The sequence below is a fragment of the Somniosus microcephalus genome, chromosome 5 (assembly GCF_052327205.1).
Source record: "Somniosus microcephalus isolate GS21.2 chromosome 5, FLI_Smic_1.0, whole genome shotgun sequence".
In the NCBI taxonomy this organism is placed as follows: Eukaryota; Metazoa; Chordata; class Chondrichthyes; order Squaliformes; family Somniosidae; genus Somniosus; species Somniosus microcephalus.
The window spans coordinates 28,940,037-28,954,225 of NC_140991.1; the positions used below are offsets into that span (position 1 = coordinate 28,940,037).

At 43.3% G+C, this 14,189-nt stretch overlaps 1 protein-coding gene across 3 annotated transcripts in view; it reads right to left on the reverse strand.

Annotated features, from left to right (window-relative positions):
- xylb (xylulokinase homolog (H. influenzae)) overlaps positions 1–14,189 on the reverse strand; it is a 273,474-nt gene that overhangs the window by 200,154 nt on the left and 59,131 nt on the right. For all 3 annotated transcript variants that reach the window (XM_085987477.1, XM_085987479.1, XM_085987478.1), the window contains exons 10-11: positions 8,273–8,354; positions 6,081–6,121 (exon numbers count right to left, since the gene is read on the reverse strand). In XM_085987477.1, the coding sequence (XP_085843603.1) occupies positions 6,081–6,121; positions 8,273–8,354 (123 nt within the window). The remainder of the gene's footprint in view (positions 1–6,080; positions 6,122–8,272; positions 8,355–14,189) is intronic.

Consider the following 14,189-nt stretch of genomic DNA (forward strand, 5'->3'; position numbering starts at 1 on the left):
GATCAAATGAGTTGTTGGCCCGTCTTCATCTTAACTTATCTTGTGATTATAAAAATAATAGAACCAGAAATCCACATTTATAATGAAAACTACCAATGTGAACTTGTTAGGCTGGAATTACACCTTCCCAACTCTGGCAGCACCTCCACTGGCTGGAGGGTGTAATTACTGGAAACTTTCGATTTACCGGCACCTAAATAACGGGAAATCTCGGTTAACCGGCAAAATTCAGGAGTAGGTTTTACTTCATATTGTATTTGCCTTCCTCCGTCTGTTGCTGTGCAAGGGTGTGGCTGCAGCTGTTGCTAAGCTACAGAGATGCTTGGAACTTGTGGCCATTGTTCTACACTTGTTGCTAAGCAACAGGGTTTGTTGCTTTATACGGAGCTGTCAGCTCTCCCGATCTTTTACTATAGCGTTCGGTTATCCGGAATTTTTGATGAACCGGCACCACGTCGGTCCCGTCCGTGCCGGATAAAAAAAAGTTTCCTGTACACTGTGAAAAGTTTAAAATTACAGTTTTCATTATAAATGTGGATATAGGAATTTATAATGGAAAAGTTGTCGAAGGTGCAGGTGTAAACATTTTAATATATTGCTAGTCAATCTCCGGTGGCGTTGCACAGGGCAAATCAGAGCATATGGTCTTTCTCTTATCTGTCTTTGTTGTTTCTTTTTTGGTAAGAAAAATAAGGTCACATATTACTTGGAAAATCTAAATGGGGTAGAAGAGCAAATGGATCTCAGAGTACAAATACACAAATCACTAAAAGTAGCGACGCAGGTTAATAAGGCCATAAAAAAAGCAAACCAAGCACTTGGGTTTATTTCTAGAGGGATAGAATTGAAAAGCAGAGAAGTTATGCTAAACTTGTATCGAACCTTGGTTAGACCACTCTTGGAGGACTGCGTACAGTTCTGGTTGCCAGATTATAAAAAGGATATAGAGGCACTGGAGAGGGTGCAAAAAAATTTTACAAGAGTGATACCAGAAATATTAGGTTATACCTATCAGGAAAGGAGGGACAGGCTGGGTCTATTTTCTCTTGTAAAGAGGCTGAGGGGTGACCTAATTATGAAAGATTTTGATAGAGTGGACAGAGAGAGAATGTTTCCACTTGTGGGGAAGAGCAAAAATGGAGGTCATCAATATAAGATAGTCACCAAGAAATCCAATAGGGAATGCAGAAGAAGCTTCTTTACCCAGAGTGGCGAGAATGTGGAACTCGCTACCACAGGGAGTGGTTGAGGCAAATAGTATAGATGCATTTAAGGAGAGGCTAGATAAGCATATGAGGGAGAAGGGAATAGAGGGTAGGCTGGTAGAGTTAGATAAGGACGGATGAGAGGAGGCTCGAGTGGAGCATAAACGTCGGCATGGACTGGTTGGGCCGAATGGCTGGTTTCTGTGTAGTATATCCGATGTAATTCTATGTAAAAATTCAACTTTTTTCTTTAAAAAAATAAATGAATTAGAATAAGGAAAGATACAGCCTGTCTGCCTTTTATTTTTCTGTCTCTCTCTGCCCCATCCCGTCTCATGGGTGTACGTAATCAACAATGACATTTTCTAATTCAACAAAACACAGTGGAAGTAATTAGCTGGCATCAAAATTCAACTGTGGAGGTGCAAAGGGATTTGTAATAGCTGGCGCACAAGTACAAAAAGTAATCAAAATCGCTACTTGGCTTTAATCTCAAGGGGGTTGGAATACAAAAATGAGGAAGTTGTAGAGTCTCGAGTACTGGAGTACTGGATTCAGTTTTAAGCATCACAGCTCAAGAACAATATATTGGCCTTGGAAGGAGTATAGCTCAGAATCACCAGAATAATACCAGGGCTAAAAGGGTTAAATGTATGAGGACATGTTGCATAAACATGGTTTGTATTTTGTTGCGTTTAGAGGGTTGAAGGATGATCTCATCAAGGTGTTTAAAATGATAAAGGAATTCAATAGGGTAGATACAGAGAATCTATTTCCTCTGGTGCAGGGAATCCTGAACAGGGGGGGGCATAATCTTAAAATTAGAGTTAGACCATTCCAGAGTGAAAACAACACAGGGAGGGGGAAGATGCATCTCCTACCTGGCCTGGCCTACACGTGACTCCAGTCCCACAATAATTGGTTGAATCTTAAAGCCCTCTGAAGTGGCCTAGCAAGCCACTCAGTTGTAAAAATAATTGCCACAAATTGAACACGAAGAGAATTCCCACCACTGTGGGGGCAGCATTGCCACAAGGACTACAGCCATTCAAGGTTCACCGCCATATTTTCAGAGCAACTAGTGATAGGCAACAAATGTGGCCTTGCCAGAACTGCCCACATCCCGAGAACAATTTTTTTTTAAAAACACTAGACTGCCTACTCCAAAATCAGGTGGCCATTTACATCGCTACTGAAGAAACAGTAAAGAGTAGTTTTTATGTTCCATGCAGCTCTGCGGTGTCTTATCAATGATTCTGTGAGTTGTCTGATTAACAGCAAGCTTATCTGGACTCAGATATTATACATAGGGCATTAGGACATTGGTCTGTGACCACAAGTCTTCCCATGGTGGCATCTCAATTATGGCCAGGTCTTCAGCAGTTCAAGATAAAAATATCAAGTCAACGAGTCAACCTGAGCAACTCCCACATGCCTCCTAGGAACATAGCTAACAGATAAAAGGCCAAGGTCCATCGAGTTCGCCTTCTACCATCCTGGTAGTCGCACGATGCAATGATAATGGAGTTGTTGACTAATCGTGGCAATCAATCTCTATCAATTAGTCTACAACAGACCCAGACATGAGGTGAGGAAAACCCCAGTGGTGGAAAACTTTGGAAACCACAGTCCAAAGTCATCTGTTCCTCCCAAGCATTCTACGCTTATCATAGGTCACAAATTACTCTTATACTGTATCCCAAAATATTATTTACTGAAAGAAATCTGTTTAATTTGAATAAATTAACACTCTCTGCTTCCACATTTAGGAAGCCTGTTCCATAGATTGACCACTCGCTCAACAACAATAAAAACTTGTATTTATATAGCACCTTTAACGTAGTAAAACGTCCCAAGGCGCTGCACAGGAGTATTTTAAGACAGAAAAATTTGACACTGAGCCACATAAGGAGAAATTAGGGCAGGTGACCAAAAGCTTGGTCAAAGAGGTAGGTTTTAAGGAGCATCTTAAAGGAGGAAAGAGGTAGAGAGGCGGAGAGGTTTAGGGAGGGAATTCCAGAGCTTAGGGCCCAGGCAACAGAAGGCACGGCCACCAAAGGTTGAGCGATTATAATCAGGGATGCTCAAGAGGGCAGAATTAGAGGAGCGCAGATATCTCGGGGGTTGTGGGGCTGGAGGAGATTACAGAGATAGGGAGGGGCGAGGCCGTGGAGGGATTTGAAAACAAGCATGAGAATTTTGAAATCGAGGCATTGCCAATGTAGGTCAGCGAGCACAGGGGTGGTGAGCTCGCCGAAATAGTATTTCCACAGATTAGTTTTGAATTTACTCTTTTTCAAGCGCAGGCTGTGTCCTCTGGTTCTACTGTTCCAGATATGGTGAAACAGCTTGTAATGGTCTGCATTCTCTCGTCCCTTTAGAATCCTAAAAACAGCAATCAGATCACCTCTCAACCTTCTCTTTTCCAGTGAGAACATGCCCAAAATATGCAATCGCTCATCATAATCCAATCACTCCATCCTTTCAATCATTCTGGTTGACCTGCTCAATAAGGGGTAAGGATAAGGGGTAAGCCATTTAGGGCTGAGATGAGGAGGAATTTCTTTACCCAGCGAGTGGTGAACCTGTGGAATTCTCTACTGCAGAAGGCAGTAGAGGCCAATTCATTAAATATATTCAAGAAGGAGTTGGATATATTTCTTAAGGCTAAAGGGATCAAGGGATATGGGGAGAAGGCAGGGACAGGGTACTGAATTTGGATGATCAGCCATGATCTCATTGAATGGCGGAGCAGGCTCGAGGGGCCGAATGGCCTACTCCTATCTTCTATGTTTCAACTGCTGCAATATCCTTTTTGTACTGTGCTGGCCAGAACTGTACACAGTATTGTTAGTGCAGTCACATCAATGATTTATAAAGTGGCAGAATTACCTCACTATTTCAGCTCAATCTTGACCTTTTAATGCGTGCCAACATCTGATTTGCTTTACTCATTGCCACCGAGCATTGTTGCGGTCGCTTCAATTTATTGTCAATCGGGACCCCCAGATATATCTTTCATTTTCCATACACATTACCTTCATTTAAGTAATAGTCCCTTCCTGGATTCTTTTGTCCCAAGGTGTAACTGATCCTGTTCAGCTCTGCAGTCTACTACCTTCATTAACTTTGTATTATCTGAAAATTTAGCCACTGTGCTTGTTACTCCTAGCTCCAGATCATTTGTGAAGGTATTAAACAAAAGAGGTCCCAAAACAATCCCGTGGGACCCCACTGGTAAAATTCTCCCAGGATGATGACAATTCCTGTTCCACCACCCAGTGGGTTCTGTCGGTCAACCAATTACATATCCACTGTAAATTACTTCCACTTTCTTTTCACTACCAGTTTTTCCAGAACTGTATCAAAGGCCTTACTGGAATCCAAGTACAACACATCCACTGCCTTACTCCTAGCAAGCTCCTTTGTCCCCCTCAGCAATGGCTAGAGTGCTACTGACAGATGATCAAGAGCAGGTCATCTATCTCTCGACCAGGGATCGGTACCATAGGGCTGGATTTTATCAATGGAGGTGTGTAGGAGGCGGGACTCCAACTTTTGGGGTTGTAGTCCCGCCTCCATCGAGTTGCGGCCAACCCACTCGATTTTCCCTTGTTGAGCCCGCCCAGCGGGCTCAGCAGGCCAATTAAGGGCCACCCGGCAACAGGTGATGTCACAGATTGACATTTCATCTGTCAAGAGCTTTTGACGGATGAAATATCAGCGTTTCACAGCTCTTTGAAGCTGTCAAACACTGACAATCTGTACACTAAGTTAATTCCTTCCTCTCGGGCTGATTTAGAGATCTCTCCAGAACAGAAAGCTGAATGCTGCAACTTTTGACAGCTCGCGGCCATTCTGCTTTCTGTGCCGGTGAGATGAGGGACTCCCGAGACCTGAAGGAAGGAAAGCTGTAAAGGTAAGTAAAGGTAAGTAAAACTTATTTAAACACTTTACACACACCAAACACACTTACCTCTGCATTCATGCACCCATCACTCACCTGAACACCGGACATCTCGAACCCTCCAAGCCCTTCAGCCCGACGGTCCGCCTCATTAACTTAGCGTGGTTCGGAGCCGTCAGGAATCCCACACTTCAGGGATAAAAATAGGGATTAGGCTAAAAACTGCCTGTTAACAGGCAGTTAATTGGCACTAATCCCCTTCCCGCCTCGGGGAGGCGGCTCCCAGCACAGGTCGGGTCCCCGCCTCCTGTGAAACTGGCATGGAGGCGGGTTGGGGGCGGGATGGGTTCGTGCCCCCCGATTTCGAGATTTTAACCCCCCACACACCTCCAATCCCACCTCCACGGCCCAATGAAATTCGAGCCCATAGTGTGCAAAGGGACTTAAAGATGTGTTGGACAGGTAAGAAACCAAAAGAAACTATAAATGAATAATTCTATTATTTGCTCCCTTACCTTTTCCTACCTATGAGTTTCAGAGCTTTTATTATTTAACTGATCCGTCAGTTTTAACTTGGAGGTTAAAGGGGAATTGTTGAAACACAGCCAACGTTTCCTTTATTGTTTTAACTTAAATGCTCACTATCTAACCAGAGCACAAATGCAAGTTCAACAATAAAAACATACTACGATAGCAAAATACTGCAGATGCTGGAAATCCAAAATAACAACAGAAAATGCTGGAAAAACTCAGCAGGCCAGGCAACATCCGTGGAGAGAAATTAGAGTGACGTTTCGGGTCTAACCCTTTTTCAAACTGGAAAGGAAATAAAATAGATCGAAGGCAGGGCTGCGACAGAACAAAAGAAGTAAGAGAGACATTAAGAGGTATTCAAAACCAGACGAGATGGTAATAGGACAGTGGAGACAAAAGACTGCAAGATTAGGTGTGAAGAAAAACATACTCACTGCTATATCTCCCTGCTGAAGTCGCATTCCTGCCAGTGATGCTGTAGATAGAAGAGATTCCGCTTTGTTTATTTTTAACAAATCAATATCTTAATGTTCAGAAGCACATTCCATCTCTGAAGAGCTTATTTAACTCCTGCTTACTTTTCAATAACTGACAGAATCTCTGTAACTAGATTTAATTTTTAAATCTAAAGTATCTCTAAAATGATTCATCATCATATGCTTACCATCTATGAACATGAGAAAGTTTTTTACAATGATAGAAGCACCTCAGCCTTCAAAATGGAAGAATCCTGTATATGTAAGAGTTTAAAAATGATACTATTTCATCACTGAAATGAAAAAAGAAAACTGTAAGTACTGAAAATCTGAAATAGAAAATTGAAATGCTGGAAATACACAACAGGTTACTCAGCATCTGGAAAGCAAAAAGGCAAGTTAATGTTTCAGGTGTATTCCCTTCATCAATTGGATTCTGAAGAAGAGTATGCTCGCAAAACATTAACTTATCTTTACTCTTTGAAAATGCTGACTGACCTGCTATGCGTTGCCTGGATTTTCTGCTTTTATTTCAGATTCCATCACTGCGAAAGTAGAAACAGTGCTAGCCCAGGAAAGAGCAGTCTACTTGATCAGTAGCCCTGTCACAGAACCTATTATCCACCACTAACGCACTGTGACTATGGTATGTACTATCTCCAGCAACTCACCAACCTAACTTCAACAACACCTCCCAGTTCTGCAATTTCTACCAGGAAAGACTAGAAACCTCCAAGTTACATACCATGCTAAATTGCACATATAGTGCTGTTCCTTCATCGTTGCTGGCTAAAATCTTCGAATTCCCTACTTGACACCATTGTGGGAGCACCATCACCACAAGGGCTTCAGCGGTTCAAAAAGGCAGCCCCCTTCTCAATGCAACTAGGGATGGGCAATAAATGTGGCCTTGCCAGTATCATCCACATCCCAAAGGTAATAATTCCCAACATGTCCATTCTCTGCAGATCCATTTATCCTTCTCAAACGTATCTCTTTAAATATAACAAAACTTTTATTTCTCCTTTTTTCATTTTCTTTCCAAATCCATCCTTCTCCATATCCCCACAAAATATTTGTGATCTGTATTAAAGATGATTCAGTACAACAGTTTTTTTGGTACAAAAATTACTCTGAAGTGGACTAACTGTTGTGGAGGTAAATGGGTTAGTGGAACGATTGTTTACGCATGGAGCTGCCTACACCCCAAATTCCTGATTTCAGCTGTACCAGGGAGAGACTCTGAACAAAGTATAGCCATCCTCAGAAAAAGGGAAATGGAGGAAAAGTCAGACTCCTCCTGCTTACCTCCTATTGGTCTTAAGATTAGCACTGGAGGTGGCCCAGGTGCCAATTCCATGATCAACCTCTCCATCAGCAATGAGTGAGAATATATGGCATGGAAAAACCCAAAGAATGGGAGGAAATAAGAACATAACAATTAGGAGCAGGAGTAGGCCATACGGCCCCACAAGCCTGCTCCGCCATTCAATAAGATCATGGCTGATCTTCGACCTCAACTCAACTTTCCCGCCTAATCCCCATATCCCTTAATTCCCCTAGAGTCCAAAAATCTAGCTATCTCAGCCTTGAATATACTCAACAACTCAGCATCCACAGCTCTCTGGGGTAGAGAATTCCAAAGATTCACAACCCTCGGTGTGAAGAAATTCCTCCTCATCTCAGTCTTAAATGACCTACTTCTCCTGAGAATATGGCCCCTAGTTCTAGACTCTCTAGCCAGGGGACACAACCTCTCAGCATTTACCCTGTCAATCCCCCTCAGAATCTTATATGTATCAATGAGATCACCTCTCATTCTTCTAAACTCCAGAGTATAGGGCCAATCTACTCAATCTCTCCTCATAGGACAGCCCTCTCGATTGTACTTAAAACAAGGGAGCGCACTTACACTTATTTATGAGTGGTAATATGCAACAGAATAGGAATTCCCTTTGCACTCAATGAAAAATCAACCTGTAGTTAAAAAGCAATTTGTAAATCGCTTCAAATTTGTCCAGAGGGAATGTGTGTCCATAGATCAGCAGAGCGTCTTACTGTACCAATATCATATTCACTCTTTACACTCTGTAGACGCTTAGAAAAATGGGAGCTGATGTTTGCTAGAAAATACAAGATCATAATCTTACCTGGATTGTCTCCTGTAAAAGCAATGACTTTACACTCAGAATTGAATCCAAAGCGTTTCACATAGTATGGAGAAATTGAGCCCTAATTAGAAGCAGAGGAATGGTTGTTAGAAAAGTAAAGTAAATTGACGTTCCTCGTGCATGCAGCCAGTCCGTTTATAGAGGCATCGCTGCAGAAAACAAAAGGTTTCCTTTATCTAATTGTTTTCATCACTCAAGATACTGAAGACAACTGGGGAAAGTGTTAGTCCCAGATCGAAGGTTTTCTTTGAGGACAGTGTTTAAACAAAAGGGGGTTTCAAAGCTGGCTTAGTTCGAGAGAGTCTGGGGTAACCTGCTTGAAAAAAATGACCACTTGGTATACCACCATGTGCACAGCTCCTGGGTGGTGCAGTGGGTTAGAGCACTGAGCACTGAGCTTCCTTACTGACATTCCCATCCAGCGTGCCCACTTGTGGCTCACCTCACCAATTTCCTTTCCATCCTGCTCACCCTACCCACCACTGAACTCCTGGACTCTTCTGGCAGACCAACAATCACCACCCTCTCCAATTTTCCTTGTGGATTGTCTGATCACCAACAAGGCCCTTGCCATTCACAACCACATTGTGAAAGATCATACTGACATCTTTGCTTTGACCAAAATCTTACACCTTACTGAAGCCTTCCCATCTGGCAAAACTCTCCACTACTTGTCCTGCCCAAACCATTACGGTAATGATGTGGCTTTTATCAGTAAGCCGTGCCTTGGCATTTCCTCAACTACTCTGGTACTTTCTCCTCCTTCGAGCACTTCACCTTGCTCCACCCCTCTCACCTCTTTCAAAGTCCTTGTTGTCCGACAACCCCAAGTTGCCCATCCAGAGTTTCTCCCAGAGATATCCTCCCTTTTTTCCTTTAGCCTCTACGCCAAGCCACTCCTCATCTTAGGTGGTATCAATCTCCAGCTCAGCTTTCCTTGCCCTTTCTCTTCTGAATTCACTATTATCCTGTCCTCTCTAAACCTCTCTCTCCATATAAATTCTCTTATCCGCAATCCCAGTCATCCTCTTAACCTAGCCATTTTCCCATATTTTTCCACTCCCATGGTCTCAATCGCCAAAAAGACTTATGAAAAAAGCTTTTTAGATCTCTCTTCACAACCAGAACCACTCATCCTCGCGAGTCTACGCTGCACCCTTTCCATTGCTCTTGTATCCTTCTAGTAATGAGGTCCCTAAAACTGTATACAATGCGCCAAATTGTACATTCAAAGTTACCTCTTACTTGTGTATTTTACACCTCAGGATGCAAAATCAAGGATTCTATTTGCCGTTATATGACTGCCACTCTTAATAACATGCCAAGATTCGTCTGCTCCATTTAAAACTTATCATTTGAGCTATTATTTTTCTCCCTCTTCTTACTTCCAAAATATATTCCTTCATATTTTTCTACACTGAACTGCATCTGCCACCTGTCAGCCAACCTGATGGTCTATTTAAAACCTCTCGTAATTTTTCACAATCCTGGTCACAATTTACCAAACCCTCAAATTTTACTATCAGCAAATTTGAATTTTGTTCCCTCAATTCCCAAGTCCAGATTTAGACACATTGCCTTGTCTTCAAATTATTTTCATGGTTCCAGCACAAATTCTTTTGCAGATAAGTGCAGAGCTGTACAAAACAGTGAATGGTGTGTACTCCGAATGATGTGCAGTCATTACTACATACGGCAACAGAAAACAGGTCGAGTGGAGTGAGTGAGAACAGCAGATTGGTTCCTGCATCAACTGACTGAGCTCACGTTGCACCAAGTACACAATCAGATTCATTACACTGTGGTGTATGACAAATACAAGGTATCTATCATTTTAAAGGGGAAATTAAATGGTTTTTAAATGTAGTTCTTTATTTAGGGTGCAAACTGCACCTTAATCATAAAACAACATGTACAAGGCACATCAAGGAATGCCCAGTTTTACTCATAGCTATGGTGAAAGGAGACCAAATTTTAAATTATTGTTTATTATTTATTAAAACATTCTGTTTCAACATGCATTGAAAACTCCAAAGTCAAGCTCTGTCTATGGTAAAATCCATTATAAAATGTCAACATTTACCCGCAGCACCTGTTATACCCGTGATGGGGGTTTCCAATGTAATTAAATAATTTTTTTATTTGTTCATGGGATGTAGGCATCGCTCTCAAAGCCAGCATTTATTGCCCATCCCTAGTTGCCCTTGAGAAGGTGGTGGTGAGCTGCTCCTGCAGTCCGTGTGGTGAAGGTACTCCCACAGTGCTGTTAGGGAGAGTTTTCCAGGATTTTGACAGCGACGATGAAGGAACGGCAATATACTTCCAAGTCAGGATGGCGTGTGACTTGGAGGGGAACTTGGAGGTGGTGGTGTTCCCATGCACCTGCTGCCCATGTCCTTCTAGGTGATAGAGGTCGCGGGTTTGGGAGGTGCTGCCGAAGCCTTGGCGAGTTGCTGCAGTGCATCTTGTAGGTGGTACACACTGCAGTCACGGTACGCCGGTGGTGGAGGGAGTGAATGTTTAAGGTGGTGGATGGGGTGCCAATCAAGCGGTCTGCTTTGTCCTGGATGGTGTCGAGCTTCTTGTGTGTTGTTGGAGCTGCACTCATCCAGGCAAGTGGAGAGTATTCCATCACACTCCTGATTGTTTGCTTATGAAATGTTATGTGACACTTTTTTTTACATAATGACAGCATTATGATAATATGGTAAATAGAAAGTGCCTTCAGTCTACCTGCATTTGTGGTCTTTGGCCACAGAGTGGTGTTGTAGTGAAAACTGTGAGCTGTTCCTATCTGCTGTGTCCTGATGTTGGCTTTGTGTCATGAGGCGAGTAAAAGGCAAGTCATTCTTCAACAATTGTTTCAAAATTAAAATTTTGTTCAAAAATATATTTTATTTTCTTCTTTCCCTGATAAGGACAGCTGCACGACGACCCAGGCTCCCGATATGGATGTGCTAGCAGCTAGCTGTCCTGACCCATCAACGTTCGGCTCCTATGTACATCGGGAGCTATTGCACCCAGCCACACTCTCCCCAACGTCTAATGGCCACTAGGCCTCTATCCCATGTCCAACCGTCACTGCAGTGCCTATTCCCAAAGCAACCATTCCCTGGCACCGCCGCCCCAACCCCCACTACTGTTAACTGTATTCAGATGGTGTCTATCATTCGGTGTTAAATGGGGACTCTTGTGCTCACATATATCGGAGCAGGCACTTACCTGGATGAGTGCAGCTCCAACAACACTCAAGAAGCTCAACACCATCCAGGACAAAGCAGCCCGCTTGATTGGCACCCTATCCACCACCTTCAACATTCACTCCTCCCTCCCTCCACCACCGGCGCACCATGGCTGCAGTGTGTACCATCTACAAGATGCACTGCAGCAACTCGCCAAGGCTTCTTCGGCAGCACCTCCCAAACCCACGACCTCTTCCACCTAGAAGGACAAGGGCAGCAGGCGCATGGGAACACCACCACCTCCAAGTTCCCCTCCAAGTCACACACCATCCTGACTTGGAAGTATATCACTGTTCCTTCATTGTCGTTAGGTCAAAATCCTGGAACTCCCTCCCTAACAGCACTGTGGGAGTACTTTCACCACACAGACTGCAGCGGTTCAAGGCGGCGGCTCACCACCACCTTCTCAAGGGCAACTAGGGGTGGGCAATAAAAGCTGGCTTTGCCAGCGATGCCCACATCCCATGAACGAATATAAAAAAGGCTTGGGAAGAGGATAAAGCTCATCTTGGAGGTGCATTGATGTTATGTGTGTCTCTGTCAATAAAGGCTTGTAAGCGACTGAAGACTAGGCTCTAGTATTCTATCCTTTACCACCTGGCTATCCGACTTTTACAGCCACCACCCCCGTCCCCCTTGCTGGTTTTACCGCTGCCACTGCTTCCTCCACTATCTCTGCCGCCACAGGTCAACTACAGGAAACTCTCGTTTAAACAGCACCTAAATATCCGGAATTCTCTACTAACCAGCAAAATTCATACTCCGAGAACAACACCTCAATAACTGGAAATGTTGCCGAGTCAGAGTCAGAGTCAGAGTCTCCCGCGGTGGCCGAGTTAGTCAGTGGGGGTAGTTCTCCAAACTGCCACTACTCGACTTCTTGGCGCTGTCGGAAGTCCAAACACCTCAATAACAGGAGTCTGACTCTTTGTTAAAAATAGCCTCGGTAGATAACCCTCTCCGTCATCCAGAATTTTTAATCAACCGGCACCATCCCGGTCCCGTTGGTGCTGGATACCAAAGAGTTTCCTGTAGTAATTTTTAAAACTCAAGTGACTACTTGATGCCCATATTCATTCTCGCTTTCACACCCCTCTTTAGTCATGCTATCTTCTCCAGTCCTACTTCCCACTCTTTCACCTCTGGTTTACCTTCCACTGTGTGGTGATTATTCTTGTTTTATAAGAAGCATTGTAATTGGTTGCCTGTTTTCCTGCCTTGAGATATATGCTGTAAACTTATTGGTTAGTTGATTCCATGTGACCTGTGGTGGCCATCTTAAATTCAGTTCTCTACAGTTTGGTTGAGACTGGGTGCTTAACATGTACTGCTGGTTTTTTAAGGTTAATAAAGCCTAGCTTTTGAAAGGCAAGCTACTCTTTATTTCAATTTATTAACCTTTTGCTATAATGGAATGATATCTTCGACCGGAACGATTTAATGCTGACCCTAATTCTGCAGGAGTGGATGATCAATGGAAACATTGGTATCGTACATTTAAAAACTTTTTGGGCGTGTTGGATCAGCAATCTCTGAATAAGTTGGATATACTAATCAACTACATTGCTCCGGATGTGTATAAGTATATTTTGGACTGTGAAACTTATGAATTGGCTATTGCTACGTTGGAAAATTTTTTTGTTAAACCCAAAAATGAGGTATTTGCACGTCACCTTTTATCTGCCCGTAGGCAGCAGGCGGGAGAATCCTTGGATGCTTATTTACAAGCACTCCGGCGCCTTGGTGCTAACTGTAATTATAAGGCCGTGTCTGCAGAAGAACATAAGGAAGAGTCGGTACGGGATGCATTTATTAATGGATTACTGTCTAGATCAATTCGTCAGCAGATATTAGAAAATAAGACCTTGGATCTTAGGAGTGCTTTTGAGCAAGCCTCTACATTGGATTTGGCTCAGAGAAGTTCGGATTCTTATGCTCTTTTTGATCGGCCTGCGACCGTGGTTTCGGCAGTTCTGGATGAAAGGGAGTCACGTGGATTTAATAGGAGTGGTTTACCAGATTCCGAAACAGTTTCTACTTCGGCAGCTGTTGCCTCTAGGATTCAGAAGTGTTATTTTTGCGGGAACGCCCGGCACCCCCGTCTGAAGTGCCCTGCCCGGGAGGCTGTGTGTAGTAAATGCGGCAAGGGAGGTCATTATGCACGTGTTTGCAAATCGGTTGCCTCCTCTGCGACCATTCAGCCTTTAGATAGGGCGTTTATTGCATCAGTTTCTGCCGCCTTTTCCCATGGCCTAAACAAAGCTATAGTTATGGCCCAAGTTAATGGGTTAGAAGTGAAGGCCCTTATAGATACGGGCAGTACTGAGAGCTTTATAAGTCTTCAGTTTGTGAGGGAGAAGCGTTTGAAACTTTCGCCTGCTTCTTATCAGGTGTGTATGGCTCAGACGACTCTCACCTCACAAGTAGCTGGTTGTTGCCTTGTGAAATTAATTCTCCTAGGTAATACGTATACTGATATACGCCTATCCGTTCTGCCTAATCTCTGTGCGGACATTTTGATTGGTCATGATGTGCTTCAATTACATGAGTCCCTCAGTCTTTCTTTCGGAGGAACTAAGCCACCTTTGTCTATTTGTGGATTAACTTCTTTATTCATTTCTCCATTATCACTTTTTTCCAATTTGATGCCGGAC